General features: G+C 45.4%; 1 protein-coding gene across 1 annotated transcript in view; it reads left to right on the top strand.

Moving 5' to 3' along the window:
* ADCY2 (adenylate cyclase 2) overlaps positions 1-25,400 on the top strand; it is a 293,953-nt gene that overhangs the window by 213,011 nt on the left and 55,542 nt on the right. The window contains exons 13-15 of the mRNA XM_045081990.1: positions 5,489-5,573; positions 17,126-17,263; positions 21,616-21,735. Of these exons, the coding sequence (XP_044937925.1) occupies positions 5,489-5,573; positions 17,126-17,263; positions 21,616-21,735 (343 nt within the window). The remainder of the gene's footprint in view (positions 1-5,488; positions 5,574-17,125; positions 17,264-21,615; positions 21,736-25,400) is intronic.

Genomic DNA, 25,400 nt, shown 5'->3' on the forward strand with positions numbered 1-25,400 from the left:
TTATAGGCTTTTTAGAGAAGAACAACAATGAGTAACTACAAATCAAAAGCTGTAGGATTTGGCTAAAGCAGTAGTTATAGAAATATTTATTTCCTTAAGTGCATTTATTAGAAAATACAAAAGATTGGCAATAAATAACAATCAAGAAAAAAATTCAAAAAGTATGATCTAGAGAGAAAAAGAAAAAAGACATTAAGGTCAAGAAAACAATGCTTCAAAAATGGAGACTTTTAAAATTAAAAGAATATTATGTAGAATATTTTACATTTGAAAATCTAAATCTAAATTTTCCAGGAAAATTATCAAAATTGACTTAAGAAATAGAGCCAATAATCAAGACAGAAATGTGACACGTCTGCTCCTAAAAAACAAATCTGGGTCAAAAATACAACCAAATGGGCATAAATCCTGACCACACCACTTAATAGAGTTATGACTTCAGGCAAGTTTTCAACTTCTCTGGTCCTCAGTTTCTCCTTGGTAAAATGAGGTAATGATAGTAAATGTTATCCATGATTATTGTGAGTATTAAGTGAATTCTACATATAAAGCCTTTAGAATAGTACTTGGCACAGAGTAATCTATCTTCATATCACCCATCTCTACCACCATCACCATCATAACCATCATGGTCATTATCACCATCACCATCATCATCATCATCACCACCATCATCATCATCAAGATCACCACCATCACCATCACACCATCAGTGTCATCACCATCACCACCACCATTGTCACTATCACCATCATTGCTGCCATCACCACCACCACCCTCAACATTATCATCAAGATCATCACCATCACCATGACCACCATCACTCTCATCAGATGGTTTTACAGTTCTTATTTACCAAACCTTCTAGAAGAGACCACTTATGTGTTATTTAAACAGTTTCGGACCTAAGGAAAAAAAAATATAAGGTTTCTAAACTCAACCTGATGAAGCCGATATTACCTCGATACCAGAAAGGACCAGGCAGCACAGAATCAGAGAAAGCCCATCAGAGCTGTCCTGTAAATTGAAAGCACTGGAATTCACTATAGCAGATAACTCAGTGCCCGGTGCACCACTGAGTCAGGCTCAGTTTTGGGTTTGAAGCCAAGCTTTTGTTGACCTTGAGTGATGCGTAAATCATTGCATAATAGAGGAGGTATTTGAGGGTGTGAGCACAGTGGAACCTTCCCATCATGATGGCCACAGGCACTGGTATCTGTTTGTTTCCCTTGCTGTGAACTCACAGCTGTGCATGGATGTTGCTGAGTTCCATCTGAACCGTCCATGCATCAATACTCAGTGTCCCTGCTTTGTTCTCTATACCAATTCTTCTGTCTCCTCAGTATCTGTGACCAACCTCATGGATAGAAGGTTCTACTGCAGTCTGAGACACCACCTGACCTCTCCTTGAATGTCTCATTTGAATTTCATCTTTTTTTTAAATTCTTTTAACTTCAACACTCAGGATGGCAGCTTTTATTCCTTTGAAAAAAATTTTTTTTCAGTGTTCCAGAATCATTGTTTATGTACGGCACCCAATGCTCCATGCAACACCTGCCCTTCATAATACCCACCACCAGCCTCACTCAGCCTCCCACCCCCTATCCCTCCAAAACCCTCAGATTGCTTTTCAGAGTCCATAGTCTCTCATGTTTGCCTCCCCCTCCAATTTCCCCCAACTCCCTTCTCCTCTCCATCTCCCCATGTCCTCTGTGTTATTCCTTATGCTCCACAAATAAGCAAAATCATATGATAATTGATTCTCGCTGCCTGACTTATTTCACTCAGCATAATCTCTTCCAGTCCTGTTCATGTTGATTCAAAAGTTGGGTATTCTTCCTTTCTGATGGAAGCATAATACTCCATAGCATATATGGACCACATCTTCCTTATCCATTCGTCCGTTGAAGGGCATCTTGGTTCTTTCCACAGTTTGGTGACTATGGCCATTGCTGCTGTGAACATTGGGGGTAAAAATGGCCCTTCTTTTCACTACATCTGTATCTTTGGGGTAAATACCTGGTAGCGCAATTGCAGGGTCATAGGGTAGCTCTATTTTTAATTTCTTGAGGAATCTCCACACTGTTCTCCAAAGTGGCTGCACCAACTTGCCTTCCCACCAACAGTGTAAGAGGGTTCCCCTTTCCCCACATCCTCTCCAAAATATGTTATTTACTGTCTTGTTAATTTTGGCCATTCTAACTGGTGTAAGGTAGTATCTCAATGTGGTTTTGATTTGAATCTCCCTGATAGCTAGTGATGATGAACATTTTTTCATATGTCTGTTAGCCATTTGTATGTCTTCATTGGAGAAGTATCTGTTCATGTCTTCTGCCCATTTTTTGACATGATTATCTGTTTTGTGTGTGTTGAGTTTGAGGCGTTTTTTTTTGATCCTGGGTATCAGCCCTTTGTACTGTCATTTACGAATATCTTCTCCATTCTGTTGGTTGCCTCTTTGTTTTGTTGACTGTTTCCTTTGCTGTGCAGAAGCTTTTGATCTTGATGAAGTCCCAATAATTCATTTTTGCTTTTGTTTCCTTTGCCTTTGGAGACATATCTTGAAAGAAGTTGCCGATGTTGAAGAGGTTACTGCCTGTGTTCTCCTCTAGGATTCTGATGGATTCCTGTCTCATGTTGAGGTCTTTTATCCATTTGTGTTTATCTTTGTGTACAGTGTAAGAGAATCATTGAGTTTCATTCTTCTACAGATAGCTGTCCAATTTTCCCAGCACCATTTATTGAAGAGACTTTTTTCCACTGTATATTTTTTCCTGCTTTGTCGAAGATTATTTGACCATAGAGCTGAGGGTCCATATCTGGGCTCTCTACTCTGTTCCACTGGTCTATGTGACTGTTTTTATGCCAGTACCATGCTGTCTTGGTGATCACAGATTTGTAGTAAAGCTTGAAATCAGGCAACATGATGCCGCCAGTTTTGTTTTTCTTTTTCAACATTTCCTTAGCAATTCGGGGTCTCTTCTGATTCCATGCAAATTTTAGGATTGTTTGCTTCAGCTCTTTGAAAAATGCCAGTGGAATTTTGATCAGAATGGTATTGAAAGTATAGATTGCTCTAGGCAGTGTAAACATTTTAACAATGTTTATTCTTCTGATCCATGAGCATGGAATGCTCTTCCATCTTTTTGTGTCTTTTTCAATCTCTTTCATGAGTGTTCTGTAGTTCCTCAAGTACAGATCCTTTACCTCTTTGGTTAGGTTTATTCCCAGGTATCTTATGGAGAATCAACAACAAATTAAGCCAACTCCACACACAAGGAGGGAAATAATCAAGATCAGAGCAGAGATCAATGAGATAGAAACTAGAGATACAGTAGAACGCATCAACGGAACTAGAAGCTGGTTTTTTGAAAGAATCAATAAGATTGATAAACCATTGGCCAAACTAATCTAAAAGAAAAGAGAGAAGACCCAAATTAATAAAATTATGAAGGAAAAGGGAGATATCATGACTAACACCAAGGAAATAGAAACAATCATCAGAAATTATTATCAACAGTTATATGCCAATAAGTTAAACAACCTAGATGACATTGATGCATTCCCGGAAAACTATAAACTTCCAAAACTGAATCAGGAAGAAATTGACAACCTGAATAGACCAATATCTAGTAACGAGATTGAAGCAGTGATCAAAAACCTCCCAAAAAACAAGAGCCCAGGACCTGACAGATTCCTTTGGGAATTATACCAAACTTTCAAAGAAGAAATAATACCTGTTCTCCTGAAGCTGTTTCAAAAAATTGAAGCAGAAGGAAAACTTCAAGACTCTTTTTATGAAGCCAGCATTACTCTAATCCCCAAACCAGGCAAAGATCCCACCAAAAAGGAGAATTTCAGATCAATATCCCTGATGAATATGGATGCTAAGATTCTCAGCAAGATCCTAGCTAATAGGACCCAACAGTACATTAAAAAGATTATCCACCATGACCAGGTAGGATTTATCCCTGGGTTGCAAATGTGGTTCACCATTTGAAAATCAATCAGTGTGATAGAACAACTCAATAAGAGAAGAGAGAAGAACCGCATGGTCCTCTCAGTTGATGCAGAAATCCAGCATCTGTTCCTGATTAAAACACTTCAAAGTATAGGAATAGAGGGAACATTCCTCAACTTCATATAATCTATGAAAAATGCACAGTGAATATCATCTTCAGTGGGGAAAAGCTGACAGCCTTCCCGTTGAGATCAGGAACACGACCAGGATGTCCACTCTTGCCACTGTTGTTTAGCATAGTACTAGAAGTCCTTGCAACAGCAATCAGAAACAAAGAGAAATAAAAGGTATTCAAATTGGCAATGAAGAAGTCAAATTCCCTCTTTGCGGGTGACATGATACTTTATATGGAAAACCCAAAAGACTTCATCCCTGAACTACTAGAACTCATACAGCAATTCAGTAATGTGGTAGGATGAAAAATTAATGTACAGAAATCAGTTGTTTTCTTATACACTAACAATGAAAATACAGAAAGGGAAATTAGAGAATCGGTTCCATTCACTATAGCACCAAGAACCATAAGATGAATTTCATCTTTGATTATTCATTGTGATCCAGCTCTTTTAATACCCCTGTATACTATCTTTGGAGTAAATGAGGATTTAAGAGGCTTTGAACTTTTTAATGATTTTAAAGGTGTTTCTTGGTGCCTTGGTGGCTCAGTCAGTTAGGCCTCTGGCTCTTGATTTTGGTTCAGGTTATAATCTCAGGGACATGAGACTGAGCCCTGCATTGGTCTCAGCGCTCAGTGGGGAGTCTGCCTGAGATTCTCTCTCTCACTCTGTCTCTCAGAAATGAATAAATAAATCTCTAAAAAACTAAAAATAAAAAATAAAGGATGTCTCAGAGAGGCATGCACTTCTTTTAATGCTTTTTATCTACCCACAACCTGTCGGTGGCAGAATTGTAACTCGGCATGTCACGTGCTCATAGGAAGAAGCTTGCATGTTCATCAGCTTGGGCGAGATTGTGAAGGCCGTGGTCGCTGAAGTCTGTGGGGAACCTCAGGAAACATTTAGCTGCGTGATTGCTTAAGGAGGTGGAATCTGCTGGGTTGTCTTGGGGAGGGTGAGGACTCAGTGTTTCTGAGTAAGCAGGGTAAGGATGGGCCAGGAGGCCCTTCGGGGCATCCGACAAGGCTGCTCCCCCAGGGAAGAGGCGGGGCCCAGGCATCAAAGCGCCGTTGCGGTGAGAGAGTCCAAAAAAGATGGTTTTTTGCTTTCACAAGGACCTGGTGCTTCTAGGGCAATTTTGATGAATCAGCAAGGTGACAGACCCAGTTGCAACACACTTTTCTCTGGATGTGTTTTTGGTTTTAGCTCCAGTTTCATTTCTCAAAAGCTGAGCGGGGAATGAAGTCCTCATTACCCGAAGTCCTAATGAAGCCCAGGGTGTTCCTGGTGGCTTTCCAGAATAACCGAAACTACCCCCACACTAACCTGTTCCTTTTTGCTTCCCTGGTAGAACGTCCGTCCTGGGGATCTCCTTTGGAGCTGCATTTCTCGTGCTCGCCTTTACCCTCTTCATCTGCTTTGCTGGGCAGCTTTTGGTAGGTACTTCAAATACGGAACTTCTGAAAACTGTGCTCGTGGGATGAAAACTGACTTCTTGCTTGAAACAGGGGAGCTTGGTGATTTACCGTTTCAGGAGCTCACAGATCCCCGTAAATGGCCTGCATGCTTCACGTCAGCGGCCCAGAATGTCAACTCATGCAGCTTGGGCACCTCCAAGACACTAACTTGAGGATTATTTCAAGTGTTGGCTGTCACACTGTAAAACTATATTCATGTTTATTTTTTTCTGTCATCACTTTGTGTCCTCTCTGACTTTTCAGAGTTTTATAGCAGTAAGCACTAGTATAATAGGAGGATTTTTCTGTATGGGGAATTAAAATTTAAACCAAATATGTGTTTTATATCCATTTTCAAGATACAAAAATTTGGAACATATGAAAATGTAAATATAAAAATGTAAAAATAGGTTTGTTAGTGTTTTCATTTAAAGCCATCATTGCAAGCTGTTATGGTTCAAGTGCTAGTTCAGGATGTAAGAATCAAAAATCTAAGTATTCTGAGGCCAAAGCAAGTGGCTCCATGAGAACATCGTAAGAAAGCCAACAATGAGACAGAAGTCCAAAAAGACAGTGCTTTCTCTTGTGTAGAAACAAGAGAGACCACTCTGAGCGAGGTCCCAAGCATCAGATACATGCTAGTCTGATGTGTAGAAATCTTTTAGCCAAAATGTGTTAAGATTTCAGAATATGTCTCTGCCTCTCAACAATGGACACTGTATACGGTCTCTGCCTCGTACCTTTGCAAACCAATGGGGGGGTTGTTTGCTAGATTATAGTTTAGATGTTTCAAATCAGATTGGAAACTCCTCCCAAAGTGGCACCATGGTTTCCGATTTCCAGGAATGCACAGGTGGCATCTTAAGCTTCTTTAAATCCCTGAAAACTATAGATTGTAGATATTGCCCCATGGGAATCTTTGTCAAGTTTCTAAAATGCTTAACTACAAAGAAGTCTGGTTCTCCAGGTTCACATTTTCCTTACGTGGAAAAGCACATAGGCTTTTCTCAGAAGGTGAGTGAGGAACCAAGTCGTTACCTTAAGTCCTAATGAAGCCCATGGTGTTCCTGGGAATGGAATAATGGAAACTACCCCCACGCTAACCTGTTCCTTTTTGCTTTCCCCTGTCATTTGCTCCCCCCTCTGCTTCCTGGCCCCCAGAAGGCTTCTGCAGTCCATCTCTCAGGTTTCAGACAAGAACTAGCCTTCATGGTCCCACTGGAAATCCAAGCCTCATTCTGCTTACAGCAGCTTCTGTCATGGTGCCTAAATGGCCCCATTTCTCACTTGCTGTTCCAAGGAATCCAGTCTTCAGGGTCCGGGAACATAGTGTGTTTTTAAGGTTTCAAGCTGACTTTTTTCTTTCCACTCAGTTGCTATCAAAAAGAAACAGAGAAGTGGGGAGGAGGTGCAGGGCTGGGAAAAGGATCTCCAGGGCAACTTTGTTGCTTTGAGAGGCTGCTTCTGCTCTTGCGGGATGTGAGAGGCTGCTTCTGCTCTTGCGGGATGTGAGAGGCTGCTTCTGCTCTTGCGGGATGTGAGAGGCTGCTTCTGCTCTTGCGGGATGTGAGAGGCTGCTTCTGCTCTTGCGGGATGTCTCTCGGCTCAGCCTGGCTGGAATCCAGCCAGCCTCAGCACTCCTTGTCTCTCCCCGGCCCACCCTCTGGTGCTTCGGGGCCATCAGGATCCCACACCCACAGTGCCTGGTTCCTCCTCCAACCAGGGGCTTCCTAAGACCCTGATACCCACACACCAGATGCCAGGGAGTCTGTAACTCTGTGTTACCTTCTGGGAAAATTTCAGTGCTGGGAGTGAACGGGTGCCTGCCTCCTCCTCGAAAGAAGGCTAGGTTTGGCGGAAGTGGTCTGGAAGCCTAGGCTTGAGGACCTGTGTTCCTGACCTTGAATTAGCAGGATTAGGGAAGGAGTCTCTCCACACTCCCACCACCGACTGGCTGTAATCCCTGGTCAAAAGGAAATCCAGGTAAAATTCAAGGGATTCTTCTCATTCTCGTAAGAGGTTCTTTGTACTGTTTAAAGGATTCTTTAAGGACTTTTTTATAACTGCCAACATCAAGGAAATTAAGGCACAACCAATGTCAAAAGGCTTTCGGTGTGCTTTCTAGTCTATCTTCCAAATTCAATCAAAAGTGCCGTGGGTTACCGACAATCTTAGTGATCACGGAGAACTACCCTGACATCCTAACTGCTCACCCCCTAGCCTCCTGAAAACCTGCCAAATGTAGGACGTGTTCCTATGATTTCATTTATTTTTGGATTAAATACTGAGTTTCTGAAAGTGTATTTAATATCCCAGAAATATTAATACCCTTCATATCCTCCCATTAACATATGTTAGCTTAAATGCCAGAGGCAACATTCATGCTAATATTCAAGTAAAATCCTTCGATAAAGGAGGTCAAGAGAAGGTAAGCCTGATGGAGAATTTTCCTCCAAGAGCTTTACCTTTGTCCCCCTGGGGACCTGCCTGCCATTGACTTATTATTGTACAGCTGGGTTTGATTTAAAAGAGAGAGAGAGAGAGAGAGAGACCCACAGTAAAATGGGCAAAAAATAAGAGTGATCATGAAGTGCAGGGTTTTTTGTTGTTGTTTTTTTTTTTTTTTTTTTTTGCTAGAAAAATCAGACAGATAGTTGTTCAGTGTGAGAAAAAAGTCAGGAAATGTATTTGTTACCACATTTCCTGCGCTGAGAAGCCTGGAGCACGCACGCACGCCTTTATGCGTTTCTCTGCCTCCCCCTGCGCCCCTCCCCCGCTCCACTCCCCCGCCCTCCCTGCCCTAGCAGCTCCCTGGAAGCTCCCCCTGCCCATGTTGCTCACTTCAGCCTGTGGGTGGGCCCTGCAACCGCCTTCCTTCTAGAAGCTTTCTCAGAAACCCACCAGCCCCTGCAATGGGCCCTCCCTCCAGCACCATGGGGCTTAGGATCTGTGCCGTATAATTCAGCACGTGATTATGTAACAGGTGATTGACTCCCCCTCTTTTTTTTTTTTTTTTTTGGTTCAGTGTAACTGTTGTTTCCCCATACACAGAGTGTGTTTTCGGAGACAAGAATTGTTCCCTGCGCTGGCTTTCTGTCCCCCAGTGAAGCCAGCAGAATGCTGCCCACAGAAGTGTTTCATAAGCATGCACTGAGGAAACACTGCGCCTCGTGTCATCTCATGAGGTCCCCTCCACCAAGTCCACTCATCTGCTCTGCACGCCCCTTCCCCTGCCTCCCCACCACCCCCCTGCCTCCCCAACGCCACCCCTACTCCCCAACACTACCCGTATATCCCCAATACCACCCCAGCCTCCCCAACACCAGGCCTGCCTCCCCAATGCCACCCCTGCTCTCACATACCACCCCTGCTCCCCAGCACCACCCCTGAGGCAGTTAGGTGACCCTGGTGGCACAGGAATCCTCTTCAGATGCCCTGGCGTGGGCCCAGGCCCTGAGGGCAGACAGACACGGACAGCGCTGGTGAGCAGGTGACCCCCGTCGCACCACGATGACACACCATCTCACACATGCTACTATTCCTTGACTCCAGTCTGCTTCGACTTGTCCCCTCGGTTGGAACTAGTCTCCTGCCCTTGCTCAGCCAACTGGGCAGAGCCCCCCGTTGTCACCACCCACGTCGCGCGTGCCTGCCGGTGGCGCTTCCTTTTGTATTGTCACCTGTGATCTTTTCAAGAGCAAGCGCACTCACGAGGTCGCTGCAGCCCCGTTTTGTTCATTGTAGTGCTACAGGCACTTGAGATACAAGATAAATATTCCCACCTCGGGACACTAGAGGGAATGTTGGGGTGCACCAGCGGCAGCCTGCCGGCACTGCTGTGCAGAACACGTCTGGCCCTCATCCTCCCCCCCCCCGCCGGTTGACTTCTTCCGAGCGCGTGGCTCTGAGTTCAGCCCCAGTCGCCAATCCCTGCTGCCAAGGCTGCCAGGGTCCTGGCCTGCCGGCATCCTGGCCCTTCCCCGTCCTCCCTTGTCAGGTGTCTGCAGGCACTGTGGCATCAGCACCTTCCTGAGGTTAGCATTTCTGAGTGGCAAACCTTGAGAGCAGACAGGAAACCCAGAGATGGCCTTATCCAGCCCCGCATTTTGTGGACGAGAGATGTCCAGCTCTGGAGGCACCGCCCGCTTCAGCAGTTTCCACTTGCAGTCGTGGAGGGGGAATGTTTTGGAAGGCGTCAGACTGTGTGTGGAGAGAGTCACCAGCAGGTGAGCACCCAGCGCTAGGATGTCCACGTTCATGGTCATGGGAATGCGTGGCACGGAGGATGCCTTGCAGTGATGGCCAAGCCATCCACTGGTCAAAATCACGTTGGAAAGTCAAGACACCTCACAGAGAGTCTCATTTGTATTTCCCTCTGGTCTAGTTTCCTGACACACATTATTCAGCTGTTGGCCCAGTTTGTTTTAAAACTGGATCCTGGGGAAAGTACAGCTTCTTCTTAAAAGACTTTTGGTAAGATGGCGGAAAATTTTAATTTACGAGTGAATTTAGACACTAAGTTATTCTAGTAAGAAAGTCCCTCTCATAATAATACTTTGCAAAATGTTTTCACATTTAGGAGAACCCTACAAATAAGAAAATCTATTATTTTACTTGATAATCAAAACAATTCAGTTTAGCAAAGTAGAAACTAAAATGTAAAATAAGAGATTCCCTTTTACATTGTCAGTAAAGTCAGCAATGAAAGTATTAATACTTGTCATCATACTACTAGCAATAAGTAAGTGATGACAGCCAGATTTAACACTAAATGACCGGAATAGACGTACATCTCAGCAACAAATACAAGAGAGTGACTCTAACCAAAAATAACACCAAGAAAGCCACCCCCCAGAGCGTCTTTTAGAACAAGGATGCCAGACACAGTACATGAAAATGCTGACACACGTCAGAAGAGATTTTTCTCTCAATGTGGTCATCTTGGGCTTTGTGTCGCAGAGATTCTGTGCCCGCCCACCGACCCTGTTCCCGGCAGAGATTAAAGCACAAACATCAAGTCTGTCCTGTGGAAGGAAAGTAGGTCACACACTGGCTGATAGAAAAGCTTTCTATGCCCCAGCAGTGTTTTTCCCTTGAAGTCTATTTTCTCCAGTGCCAATACAATTCTGCCAGCTTTCTGTTGTATTTTCCCACTGTCCTCTCCTTCCTTCTTTTTATTCAGCCTGTCCTTGTCAGTATGTGGGTTTTAGGTGTGTCTCTGGTAAACAACATCTAGTTGCATGTTATTTCCTCTGATCTAGCAGTCTCTCTCTTTTACCTGACAAGTATAACACATTTATGTGTATTATAATTACTACTAGACTTACTTCACTTTTTCTTTAATTCATCATGTATCTTCTTTGCTGTTACTTTTTTTTTCTTCCTCTCCAGTATTGTCTTAGACCCACGCAAGTTACCTGTTCTGTTTATTCCCTCTAGGAACTATTTTCTTTTTACTCATTAACTTCAAATGTGTGATGTACCCACGACCAGTGGAGCTCAATAATATCTCCACCTTGTTGAGGAGGAATACCGTCCTCTAAATCTGATCATTCTGTCTTCCATTTCATTCTCGAATATGGAAGATGGAATAAGATGATCAGATTCTTGAAATCAGAAACTCTGGAGTTATGCTGAAGAAGGGAAGGTAAGAGCTGAGTCAGTAAGCTGTACAAGAGCCCAGAAAGATGAAGAGTATTGGATACGTTTTTCTAAATTTAAACTGTTCTTGTTATGCTTTGTTGCCATCATTCTTACTGCGTGTCAGTGTCTCAGCTTTCTTCCTTCTCCCAGGACTCAGTCTCCGTAGTCCCAAAGGATAACCCTTTCAGTGAGACCCTGTGCATAATGTATTCAGCTTTTGTATTTAAACAGTGGTCTGGGGTTTTTTTTCATTGAGTAATTGCGTGTGATAATTTTTCTAATATTGTGAAAACATGAGTCCATATTTTCCAAGGAGAGATCTAGAGGCTAATTGATGTTTCTTGGCTGGCAATATGCCTTCTCTCTGGTGGTTTTGTAGATTTTCTCCTTGTCAGTTATGGGCCATAGCTTCCTTGTGCTGAGGTAGAAGTTTGCTTTCATTTTCCTGTCTGGGAGTCAGGATGTCACATCAGTCACGGAGCTCATGCTTTTCTCCAGGTCCACTAAGCAGCTGGTCTGTAGTTCCTTGTATTTTGTTTCTTTCTTGGTCCTTCTCTTCTCTTTTTCTCAAACTTTCGTTACAAGTGTCTGGAATCTTCATTATGCCTTCTGTGCCTCAAGATTCCTTTTATGTTTTTCATCCCTTTCTGTTCTATGGGCTATTTCCTCAGAGCTATCCTACCCTTCCCAGCATAGCTACTGAGTTTTTCAATATCTACGTTTTCATCTCTTGAGAATCTGTGGATCTTTTTAAAAATGCATCTGTTATTTTCTCTTAAGGGGTCATTCATTATGTGCTCTAATCCATCCTTGACTACTTCAATATAATTTTGCAGGCTGTTGAAGATGGATGATACGTGAAGGTCCTGTGGTGCTAATTCTACTTTCTGTTGTGTCTGTTGATTCTTCCTCTTATGGCCCATAGTCCTATGTGGTTCCTAATTGCTTTTTTATTTTGAGGTCATGTTTGGTGGGACTTATCCTCCAACCACTAGCAGGAACTCGAAGGGCTTTTTCTGGTCTTTGACCCAGTGAATAACCCCTCAACTTGAGGTTCCTATTATGAAGTATATAATATGATGTCAAACTCCTCACTACATTTAGAGTTAGAATTTATCTAAGTTTATTAGAAGTTTAAGACTAGTTTACATAGAGGGAGCAGTCTTCTGAGGCCTCTGGGATTTGTTTGTTTGTTTGTTTTGTTTTTGTTGAAGTATAATTAACATGCAGTGTTATATTAGTTTTAGGTGTGCTATATAATGATTCAACAGCTCTGTACATTACTCAGTGCTCATATGATCCAGTAATTCCACTATTGAGTACTTCCCCAAAGTAAATGAAAACACTAATTTGAAAAAATATATCCACCCCTCGAGCTTCTGCTTTTATTCAGGGTTCTTGGTCTCAGCTGTTCGCCCTTTGCAAGCCCAAGACAACATCTTCTTTCCTGTGGGCATCAGAAGCCCACCCTTTAGGTGTTACAGCTTGTGTCCAGTTCTAGAACACTCCTAGGCCAACCCCACAGTCTCAGTCCCTCTAGCAGTGAACTCCTTCTTTGTTTCTGACTGCTAGAAATTTCTCTTTGAAGAATAAGTGGCTGATACACATGAAGATAAGATTGTTGAGTGAAAGATAAGATAACATACTGAGCATACCTCTGTTGAGTCCCTGCTCTTAGCTGCACGCTGTGCCACTTGGGGAATATGAAGAGGGGTGTGATATGGTCACCATCCTCAGCCAGCTCTCCGTGTTCCCAGAGACAAGTGCATCATCAAAGATAGCACAGTGTGGACAGGCTGTGAGTGCCACACAGTGGATGGACGGCTGAGGAATGTGGTTCACTTGGCTTATGAAAGAAACAGGTTGATTGGTAAAATAGGACTGACTGACATCAAGAAGCCTTTCTGTAGGAAAAGCGAGTACAATTAAAGAAGTGAAGTACACGTGGCAGTCTCTGTGGCACATGTACAATGTTACAAGTAATTATGCTACAGCTGCTTGCTGCCATTCAAAAAGACAGTCCTTGAGGAATTAAAATGCCAAAGTAGGTTTTCCTTCAGGCAAATACACAAAAAATGCATGCTTATATGAAAAAGTCACCATTTTTTCAGGCAAGATTTTAAGATGAGTTTTGTTTTTCTAATAATAAAAATGTATTACTTCCCGTTATATTTACAGCTTTTTGAAATGTTTTTCATTGTATTAATATTAATAGCAACATCTATTTCTTTTCGGGCAATTGATTTTATTTTTTAAAAGGACACCGGGGCTCCTGGTGGCTCAGTCAGTTGTTAAGTGTCCAACTCTTGATTTCCGCTCAAGTCATGATCTTAGGGTTGTGCGATGAAGCCCCACATGTGGCTTCACACTGTGTGTGGAACCTGCTTGAGATTCTCTCTCTCCCCCCCATTCTCCTGCCCCCCCCCCACACGCACATGCACACGTGTGCTCTCTCTCTGTCTAAAAATAAAAATAAGAAATAAGAAAAGTAAAAGGATCCTAATGAAATTGCCAATGCAATCCATGCTATAAAGATCATGTTGAATTAGGAAGAATTTTAGAATGCGGATTACCCATTGTTTCCAGTGCAAGAGGTTCAAAGTGGGGTGGGGGTGTGGGTAAGGGATAGAAAGGATGAAGGGGGAGGAAATGTTTTTTTCCTGTTGTTTTTCCTTTAATCCAAACATAGTATATGAACATTTCATTTTTCTGAGGAGAATCTTCTGCCTGTACTGAATGAAGAACATTGACTTCCATCCACACCATTGTTAGCCAGCTGCCCTGGTCACTGTCCCCAGCACCAAACCCAGGGTAGCGTTTCCATATAAATTTATATTCTTTCTCCTTTTCCATCTGCTACTGCAGTTAGTCCCAGTTCCACATCTATCAGTGGATGCGGGGGCATTAACAGCCGAGTGTGTTTCTGGAAGACCAACAGTCAGCTCACTGTGATTGGGAGGCCATGTGCATAAGGCGAGACCCCCTAGTGGTCAAGAAAGGCAGGACAGGACGCAGATTTGACTGGAGTGATGCCAGTCGCTAACCCAAAGATCACATGGAGGAACGAACCCGGGCTCTCATTTTCATCTGAAAAGCACCTTCTGAATAAATGCCCAAATATTCTGGGAGATGGTACCATTATGATGTTTCACTGGGATGATGCAAATTTTGGTAAACTTATTTTTCCAGCAGAGATTTTACTCGAATGCTTAACCCAAAGTAGAATCAAGTGAGCTAAATTACCACATCAGGATCCGAGCAGAGCTTTTGCCCAGAGCCGCAGTAGAATCCATGGTCTCCTCTCCCTTCCGACGTCTCTTTTCTCCTCAGCTTCCGCAAACATCTTCACCTCCTCCTCCTCTCTCTGTATTGTGGTTCATGGCCCGTGTCCCCGTCACCGCTATTTCCTTGTCCTGTGGCCAGCGGTGCCCAGTCTCACGTTTAGAACACTTCTCTCCTTGGCCTCTAGTTGGCGAGAGGAATGAAGAGAGAAGGCAGGCTGCCTGGAGGAAACACTGTAGTGAAGAAGAGGGAAGATGAGGGGTTTTTGTTCATATTGATAGGAAGCGAGGAGATTTTTCGTCCCTAAAATGTCTCTGAGAAGTATTATGTTTTCTTCATAAATGTAACAAGAGCTAAGGCTTTTAAGTCCCAACCCAGTGCCTGACGTGGCTCATTTAATCTCTTACAAGACCAAGGAGAGGAGTATTATTGCCCCATTTTAGAGATGAGAAAGCTGAGACCATGGAGGATAGTTAACTTGCTCAACTGTGGATGTTTGATCCTGGGACCCTGGGCTGGTTCTTACTGTCCTAACCTGTAACTTTGTTGTAGGAGTTCACGTAAGGGCACCGGGGTGGCTCAGTCAGTTAGGCATCATGATTCTTGATTTCACCTCAGGTCATGATCTCAGCGTGCTGGGATCAAGTCCCTCATCGGACTCCACACTCAGCAGGGAGTCTGCTTGAACTTCTCTCTCTCTCCCTTTGCCTCTGCCCCTCTCCCCTCAAGCTAACTCTAAAATAAAAAAAAAAAATTAATTAGTAAGATTGCTAAAAAAAGAATCTCATTTAATCGCATCATATCAGCATGTGACACACTGTGATGCTTCCATTTTTGAGACTAAAGCCGACATGTTTTTGAGAATCAAACAGAAAGATGTAAAAGAGAGAGCGAAATAAAGGGGCTGCTTGTTTGCTGGGGAGGATTTGCTGCTGGGGGTTATGGATGTTACACCTGTTTTACCATCATATTAACTTAGTACAAGTCAGAAAGTGAGAGGATGTTGGCCTTCTCTTAAAATTTTTGAAATCGTAACCTCTTTTTGGTGTTTTCAGGACACGTAGCCATCCAGCCACAGCGCCTTTCGCATGAAGGTGAAAATGTAGATACCTAGAGAAGTCTTACGTACCCGCTTGCCGTGTCAGGGGACCTCTGTGACTGTGCACAGTAGTGCCTGGCACAGGTCGCATGTCAGCCACTCCTCAGGACTCTCCCCACCTCTATTCCCCTACACCTGGATGAAGGTCCAGATCATGGCAGCCCCTCTCTGGAAAGGCAGCCTTCAGGATGAAGTGACCTCACGCCCTGAAACCCCACAGAGCAGAGTCTGGGCCCCAGAAAATGCTGCGGGAACATCGCTATCCTGTAAATACCTTAGTCCTTTCTCATCCCCAAAGACCTTCTCCAGTGTCCATGGTCACTAACCCGTTATTCGCAAGAGCCACAAACCAGAGGCCACACAGACGAATGGGTAAATAAAATGTGTTTACATAGAACAGAATATGATTCAACCTTATGAAAAGAAGGAAATCTCATCACATGTGACAGCATGAATGAGCCTCGAGATGCGCCTGAGGGAAAGAAGCCGGTCACAAAACACCCATAGCGCATGATTCCGTGTTTATTAGAGACCCAGGGTAGCCAGACTCTTAGAGGCAGAAGTAAGACAGTGGTGGCCTGAGGGAAAGGGAAGGGGGGAGGGAAGTTCTTTAATGGTCTAGACTTTCAGTTGAGCGAGGCGAAAAATCGCAGACCTATGCTACACAACAATGTGAATACGGGTAACACTACCGGACCGTGCGCTTACAAATGAAGATGGCGGGGCGCCTGGGGGGCTCAGTCGGTTAAGCGTCTGCCTTCGGCTCAGGTCATGATCCCGGCGTCCTGGAATCGAGTCCTGCTTCGGGCTCCCTGCGCGGCGGAGGTCTGCTTCTCCTTCTCCCTCTGTTCTTCCCCTGCTTGTGCTCTCTCTCCCTCTCTGTCTCTCAAATGAATAAATAAAAAATCCTTTTAAAAAAAAATGAAGAGGGAGAGTGTTCTGCTATGTGTTTTTTAACACAATTAAAAATTTGGAGAAGAGCCTCTCCAAGTGGAAAGCAGCACCGACTGGGTGGGGTGAGGTAAAGCCATCAGCAGGACGCTTGCCCCGGGGCAGCAGGGGTTGTCCTGGAGGTACGTACGGACTTCAGTCTGCTTTGGGGTCCCGTGTGTTCTGACGGTGAGCTTCCAGGCCGCTCTGTTTTCTGCATGGATCTACTCAGTGATGATAACGGCTCTATCATCGCTGTGATCTGAGACCCAACACATCCCCCAGATGGTTTAATTAACTGACACATTTTTCCTTTACCATAGATTTTAAAAATAATAAAAATAATAGTAATTTCAGGTCGTTCTATGTTTAACATAGAAATTTAACTGATTTGTTCTTCATTTGTAACAGTGATGCCAACATAATTTTAATAAGGTTTGTGACCTGGTCTAGGCCTCAGGGGTAGGGCGGAGCAGAGCCTGCTCCTTTGCTCTGTGAAGAATCCTGAGGCCTCAGGTGGTTTTAAGCCTCATGAAGAAACTTCATGCAATGTGTTTCCTCTTCTGTCTCCTCCCAGCAATGCAGCAAGAAAGCCTCGGCCTCTCTCCTGTGGCTGTTGAAGTCGTCGGGCATCATCGCGGACCGGCCCTGGCCGCGCGTCTCGCTCACCGTCCTCACCACGGCCATCATTCTGACCATGGCCGTGTTCAACATGGTGAGTCAGGGCGCCCGCCAGGCGCGACCCTCTTGGCTTCTGGTGCCCGAGATGGTGGGACTTTCCAACCTCGGCCGTAGCTCCCCGTGACACGAGTTACCCCCTCTTCAACTCAGCGTCCACCCGTGGCACCGGCAGCTTCTCACCTCCCTGCTGGCCTCAGAGACGATGCTGAACGCCGGCAGGGGAATCACTGAAGACACAGAACCATCGAGATGCAGGGAGTGCCGTGGGACGGGCATCCTGCTCTAGAGTCTGAAAGGCCCGGTCTCCAACGTTAGCTGCCCACCTTTCCAGCTGGGGATTTTCGAGGTGTTCATTAAACTTCCACAGCCCCCATTTCCACTACTGAGACCAGGAGTGAATGATGGAGAAAGAATTCTTGAGACATCTTTGGGGCAAAAGGGTGCCTTTACCATAGCGCGGAGACAGGACCCATGGGCAGGAAGCGCTGGACCGGGGTTGGGAGGAGTGACTGATTCTAGACTCTTTAGTTAGTGGGGCTTAGAGAGAGCATAAATCCTAAGGAATGTGGAAGCAAGGCTTCCGGGACCTAGAGGGGCTAGCTGCTGCTCAGACAAGGTTATTTACTAGAGTCTCGTAAAACCTTAGGCTCCAGACCCTTCCGCTATAGACCGTGGGCCATGTGCTGGGATGGTCATTGCTAACGTAGATCTTGAGGGGGTTTACGGTTATCAGAGGCAAGTTACACTAACCAGAGCAAAGCTGTCGCGGAAAAACATGGAAGGAATTCCTGGAGGAGCCGGTAGAGTCTGTGTGCCTCAGGAATCCTGCCGCGAGCCCCCCGAGTCCTGGCGAAGTCTGGTCATGGTCTCTTTGACTCCCCCGGCTCCCATGTCTAGGACAGCCCCAGGCGGCTTGTGAGTATTGAACCAGTGGTGTCTCTTACTAGATCAGTGTTACCACTCGGGCCGTGTCCTTCAGAAGAGACACATAATCAACCCGGGCACCCGGCAGTCATCATTATTATTCTGACATTATCGCCATCGACCGTAAGGCCTGAAGATACTTCATATTTTGGGTGTTTTACTGGTTGTTTGAACTACACAGCATCATGTCCAGTCCTTGCCTTCCAGAAGCAGGAAATAAGTTGAGGAGGTAGACTATATATATATTAAATAATAAACACATAGTTTTTGCCATTTAGCTTTCATTTGGCATAAAAAAGATCTATCGAGCATTAGTATGTGCCTGGTGCATTGCTAGATGCTGGAACCCAAAGTCTGTTCCCTGCCTCTGGGAGTTCACGGTGAAGTCCAGGAGACCAGCAGGCAGCAGGGTAAGGCCACCGTGAGTCTCCCAGCCAGCAGCAGATGTGTGGAGAGGCAGCAAGTGGGGAGGGCAGGGCCGGCTGCGCTGTCTTCTAGGGGACGGGGAGAAGGAGCTCCCGGGGCGGGGTGGGGGGGGGAGACATGCAGCATCCGGGATGGATTAAGAGCAGGTGTTTGCTTTAGGACGTAGCGACAGGCCTAGGCTGATGGGGACCTCGGGTGTTTTCTTGGCGTCTGTCCTGCTGTTCCTCCGTGGAGCGTGTCCCTTCTGGGATGCATGTGCAGACTCCGGTGAGGCTGCTGCCGGCGGGAAGCCAGAGCTGGGACGGCCTCTTCCACTTCCCTCTGCCTAGCAGTCCTTCTTTAGGGGTCCTGGAGAAGGGGCGGGGGTGCCCTTGGCCTGATAAAACCAGGATTTATCACCAATTTTTTTTTAAGATAGAACCGACATGGGAAGCACACCTGATTGCATTTCAGAGAGAATATTCAGTGGGACTGAGGGCCAGACACTGTCTGTAAATGGTTGAGGAGCTGAGCACTTATCAGCAGATATTTATTTATTTATTATATATATATATATATATATATATATATAAACTGTTTCCTTTGGAGAAAAAAATGCATCCTCGGGACCAGAAATACATCTCCCAGCATTGTTTTCCTTTCTCGTGGCAAAAGGAATTTGTTGCCAACAGAGGTAGAGAAGTCTGTGCGACACAGGTCAGGAGTATGATAGATGACCCTCGAGACAGGAATGAAATAAGGCTTTGCTCCCCCCTCACCGCCACCCCCCCCGCAGCCGAGCCATGGGCAAGGAGGAAGCAGATGACCTTTTCCCGCCCATCATTTCTGTTGATCGCCGGTGCTGTGAAATCAGTAGGTCTTCTCCATCAGCAACCCTTTTGCATTTACGATTTCAAAGCAACACCATAAAGCGGTATGAAAGCCGACAGTAGGCAGGGAAAGGAAATCACTACCCCTGGTTGTAAAGCTTTCTTATCATTTCTTATTAACCACAGAAGGGGAAGGGTTTTCTCACCAAGGTGGGGTCTTTGGCCACATCTGAAGATTTTCAGAGGCATGCCCTCCAGCTACTCGGACCGCTGTCCCCTAAGTTGTGATGGCAGGAGACGGACACAGGGTCTCCTGTCATGGGCCACACTGATGAAACATTCAGAGTCTGAGCACCAGAGGGTGCTGTGCAAGAAAGTGGACGCCCAGGGTCATCCGCCCACTCTGTGGCAAGAAGACCCTTAGTTTTTCTGGGACACAGGTGCCCTCCGGTCTTTACCTGGGCACCGTTAAATGCTGCCGGCGTGATTTCTGTGCCTTTTTTCCTAAGCCTGCTTCAAGCCCCATCCTGGCGAGGTTTCTGTTTAATTCAGCATAGCTTTTTAGACTTACCAGCCCTTCCTTTGAGAACACAATTTCCAAATTGACGGAGCCCTGCTGCCAAGTTGTGGCTTCACTATTTTGTAGCCCTCTTTAGCCCAGTGAGGCTGATCCAGACCTTGGACTCCCATTTTAAAAGAAGAGCAGCTCTTGTGTGTGTGTGTGTGTGTGTGTGTGTGCACGCGTGTGTGTGCACGCATGCACGTGCACATGCTGGGGGAAAGCTGCCTGTTCTGCTCAGGTCCCTGGGAAGAAACTAATTTTTCATCCAAAAAATGTTTCCTTTGAAAGTCATAGCCTCACTCCGGTCCCCTTGCAAAGCTCCTGTGGTTTTTACGTGTTCTCTTTGGGATAAAGCAAAAAGGCTTTCCTTTTTTCCTTTTCTTTCTCATCTTTCTGCATGTACTGCTTCTTAGTTTTGTCTTGGGTAGAGTACACGTAAAGTAAGATCTGTCGCCTTGCAGTGGGCAGCTGAGTGGCTCCGAGGCCATTCCCGCTGCTGAGCACCCACCACGACGAGTCCCAGAAGCTTTTTATCATCCCAAACAGAAACTCCGGCCCGTGAACCACTAACTGCCCGCTGCCTGCTCGCCCAGGCCCTGGTACCCTCCATGCTCCAACCAGCCACGGGCCTGGTCTAGACCCCAGTGCATGGGGATTGCCGATGTGTGTGTTCCTGGGTCTGACTGATGTCCCAGGGCACGTTTTCCACGTTCTTGTTGTCTGGGATGCACAGTCCCTCCCCAACAGGGGAGCCCCTCCATTCACCCTCAAGTTTTCTGGCCGCAGGCAGGCAGCCCTCCCAAACATTTGTCTAGTATCAACGGCCGTCACCTTCTCGAACTCAGAAATGGGGGCTGTGTGGGCCGAGACGTGAGGGCCGGGGCTGCCGCCGTCACCCTCCACCCGTGGCCGTGCGTGTGGCCCTTCCACACGGGTCTCCACATGTGTTGCTGGTGTCTCGTGTTGATTCCAGCCCTGAAATCCCACCGCCTGTACGAGAGAGCCTTTACCTTAACCAGAGCTCACCGTCTGCCTTGTCCCAGGATCACTTTGCCTTCAAGTCAGGACCCCCCTCCCGCAGTCCTTACTCACGTGGTCACCATCCCCGCTTCTGACCCTCGTGACCCCGCGCCGCCGAGCACTCACAGACACACACAAATACTGACGCCTGTTACAGCCTCTGGCCCACACAATTCCTTACAATCAAAAAGTCCCTGCACCCAGTTGATGTTTGAAGCGAGACGACACTGCGAAAAACAAAATATCCGAAGGCTCTGATTTCTGGGTATTAAGCTGAATGTCCCCATGCAGGGTGTTGTCAACCTCAGAAGTGATCCCAACCAAGCCCTCCGCCCTGTGCTTTGTACATGTTTAATCTGATATTTAACAGAGGTGTTTGTGTTTTCGTTAATACCAGTCGTGTAGGCCTGGAATTCACTAGAAGCGTGGAGCACAACAATAAATAGTTATTTGCTTCTTTAATAGAAATTCTCAAAGCTTCAAACAGGAGAAGATGAAGCTATTAGCATTGGAAATACAGGCACCCGACTGCCCACATAATCCTGCTTACCGGGCAGAAAGAACACGGCCATTAATAATTTAGGCCGATCTGCTAACTCTTTAATCTCCTGTGCACTAATTCATTGAAAAACATTTTCTTTGCAGTTTTTCCTGAGTGACCCAGAGGAAGCAGTTCCTCCAACTGCCAATACATCCAACACAAGTCTTTCCGCCTTAAGTAATCAGGCAGCGATTCTGCGGGCACAAAATCTGTTTTTCCTCCCGGTAAGAAGATTTCGCTCATTATTCTTGCTTCTGCTGCTGTCCTATAAGCGGTTCGCCCATTCCACGTGACGGCCTCCAGGTTTCTGATCGGCTCTGGACTTCACTTTGTCCTCTTTGGGATCCATAACCTGAGAAAGTCCTGTCCGGCTACAAACCTCAGGCCTTCGGTCAGAGCAGCCCTGGCCGGCGACACAAGCGAGACGCCTGCAGACGGCCGGTGTCACAGGCAGGCTCTCCCCGGTGTCTCGCTGCTCTTCTCCCACGGCTGCGCGCGACACCGGGTATCTCAGCCTTTCACGTTTGAGCATAAGTCACTGACGTTCTGGATTCACTGTGTAGAGGTTTTGCTCGTTGTCCCAGGGGGCGGGTGCCGGCTTCCTGACTGATGACGGGGGGTGGGGGGGGGGGACCACATCACGTATTTCCACCCCTCCTTTGGCTGCAGACACCGCGCACTGATCATATCCTCCAGGAATCCTTGCTGGCTGACTCACCTCAACCGATGTCCAGAAGGGCCAAGATCACAATTTCAGAACTTGCTATCATGTCAGTCTTTTAAGTGAAAAGGGTTGAATCAGTTATTTGCTATTTAGTAACTTTGTTTCATGAATCATTTATGTAAAAACAAAACAAAAAGCGCTGACCCCCTCCTGTTCTTCATGATCATCTAAAGTAGCTGAGATCCTTCACATCTAGTTTCTGTCCCACGTCGTCAGTTCCCCAAGTGCTGGAAGAACCATTTGGGGATTGAAGTTGGTAATTTCAATAAGTGTGTACACTGTAAAAATTCCTCACCAGTTTTTTAAACTCCACTAGCTATGGTGACAAAGATTTCCTGCCTCGTTCTTTCGCTGAGCTGTTCCCTTGTTATTTGGCTTTGATTCTTTTCCCCATCTGTCTTCAGTTCCCCAGGAAGCTCCCAGCTCGGTGCACAGAGCAGGGGTGTCTGGTGTGTTTCTGAGAAGGCTTCGGAGGCAAGCTGACCGCAGTCCCTAAGGCTGTCCTAAGCTCTGTCCCTTGTGCATGGGGTCCTGGTCCTCATTAAGGCACTATCATAAGCCCCCGTGAGTGTCAGACGGCATCCTTCTGTTTCAGCGATGTGAAAAGTGAGAGACAGGATGCGTGGTAAAGGTTTATTGGCTGTGATCTCACTGTGGACAACTGGGAGCCGCCTTCTGTGGAGAAAGGAACTGCGGTCCAGCCCTTCCTCCCTGAATGCGGGGCGCTGGTTTGCACATGGGGGTACACAGGCCCACGGAGGGAGAGAGCATCCCAGGCAGCGTTCACAGGGCATTTTCAAGGGTTTACAATGACTGTGCATTTTCATAAGAAAGGGGCGCATAACTGCCCCAAGCATTTTTTTTTAAGATTTTTATTTATGTATTTGACAGAAATCACAAGTAGGCAGAGAGGCAGGCAGAGAGAGAGGGAAGCAGGCTCCCCGCTGAGCAGAGAGCCCGATTCGGGGCTCGATCCCAGAACCCTGGGATCATGACCTGAGCCAAAGGCAGAGGCTTTAACCCACTGAGCCACTCAGGCGCCCCCAACCATTTTTTTAAAATATGGCTCCATCCATCCAGTGTTTTCGGATGGAACAGCCCACTGTGCTGGCATCAGTAAAAGCCGTAAGTTCATCTCTCTGAGTCTCATTGAGGTAAGTCCCTGTGACATCTTATTTTCAAAAGAAGCAAATTGTTAGAAGCCCAAGGTGGGGAAAAGTAACATTTACCCAATCTTAAAAGATTCTGAGAAAAAGCACAATAGACTCTTGAACATCCAGGTCTGTCTTTGTCCACAAGCCCCCGTTGTCCCGGTAGTGAGTCCTCAGAAAGAGCGTTATGATGAGGTTTGCCGAGGAAGCCCCACGTGCCCCAGTAGTGTCTGCACAGAAACTGCATTATTAACATGCTGGAAACTGTGGCTTCTGCCTCCAGAGATGGGCGGGAACATAGGAAAGCCCTTGTGGATGTGCACGACTTGGACATTATTTCTCTGCAAACCCCATCATGCGGGTCATCTGAGGCTGACAACGTGGTGGGATATGAAGTATACAGTGATAGGACTCAGGGCGCATTGGGGACTCAGCCAGTGAAGCCTCTGCCTTCGGCTCAGGTCATGATCCTGGGGTCCTGGGATCGAGCCCCACGTCAGGCTCCCTGCTCTGCGGGGATCTGCTTCTCCCTCCCCCTGTTCTTGTGCTCTTGCTTGCTCTCTCTCCCTCTCAAATAAATAAATAAAGTCTTTAAAAAATAATAAAGTGATAGGACTCTTCGTAATGTTAATCTGTAAGAGCCACCAAAAAGCATAAAAATAGACATACTTTTTATCCTGCAATACTAATTTCAAAAATTAATCTCACAGGAGCAAACACTGAGCTACAAAGGTGTTCATCCAAGTGTTTATGTAACATCAAACCAAACAAGAAAGTAAAAGGAAGCCAACAACCTAAAAGTTAGAATAAATTTAATTGTTTAAATAAATTCTACTATTTAGTTATACACAGCCATTACAAAAGATGTTACAAAATATTTAATGACATAAAAATATATAGTCACAGTCAACTATTGAGAAGCATCACTTAAAATCATAACAAAATAAGTTGCCAATTTTCTAAAATACTAATACCAGTAATAAATAGCGCACACACACACACACAAAAAGGCTAGAAAGATAAACCCAAAATAATCAATAGTGGCTCAAGTTGGTTGTTGGAGATTATAGGAAATCCTTATTTTCATATATGTCCTTCATATATTCCCTAAATTGTTTTTTAAAGATTATATTTGAGAGAGACAGAGAATACACATGCAGGAGCAGGGGAAGGGCAGGGGGAGACCCATGGGGGGCTCCGTGTGGGGCTCGATCCCAGGACCCCGAGATCATGACCTGAGCTGAAGGCAGAGGCTTCACTGGCTGAGCCACCAGACGTCCCCGTATAGTCCCTGACTTTTAGCGTCAGATGTATCGTTCCTATAGAAGGAGGAAAGGTCGTTTTCGAATGCCCAACAAAGTCAGCCACAGAGGATTTTTGCCCTGTAGGCCGTTCGTACCATGTCGGACATTGTATTACTTCACCTGAAAATCTGCCCTGGGAGGCGGCTGTTCGTGCAATCCTCGTTTTCCAGGGGAGAGCAGAGGCCAAAAGAGACTTAAGGAAATTACCCAGGAAAATAGCGGTGGTTTCTTTGGCATTAAAATGCAAGTTGACTTCATCGATCAGCTTTATCAAGCATGTTAATGACCATATTAACGAATGTTAATTTCCTTAAGATGAACTAATAGTAACAACTGATTTTCGTAATGAAATATTACTTTTAATTAAATGTTAATTTTATTTTATTTTTATTTTTTTTATAAACATATATTTTTATCCCCAGGGGTACAGGTCTGTGAATCGCCAGGTTTACACATTTCACAGCACTCACCAAAGCACATACCCTCCCCAATGTCCATAACCCACCCCCCTTCTCCCAACCCCCCTCCCCCCAGCAACCCTCAGTTTGTTTTGTGAGATTAAGAGTAAAGCAATCTACCCATTTAATGCAATTCCTATCAAAGTACCATCCATCTTTTTCAAAGAAATGGAACAAATAATCCTAAAATTTATATGGAACCAGAAAAGACCTCGAATAGCCAAAAGAATATTAAATGTTAATTTTAAGTGT

Source organism: Mustela putorius, unplaced genomic scaffold, assembly GCF_011764305.1.
Source record: "Mustela putorius furo isolate JIRA1106 unplaced genomic scaffold, ASM1176430v1.1 tig00000589_pilon_pilon_pilon, whole genome shotgun sequence".
NCBI classification, from domain to species: Eukaryota; Metazoa; Chordata; class Mammalia; order Carnivora; family Mustelidae; genus Mustela; species Mustela putorius.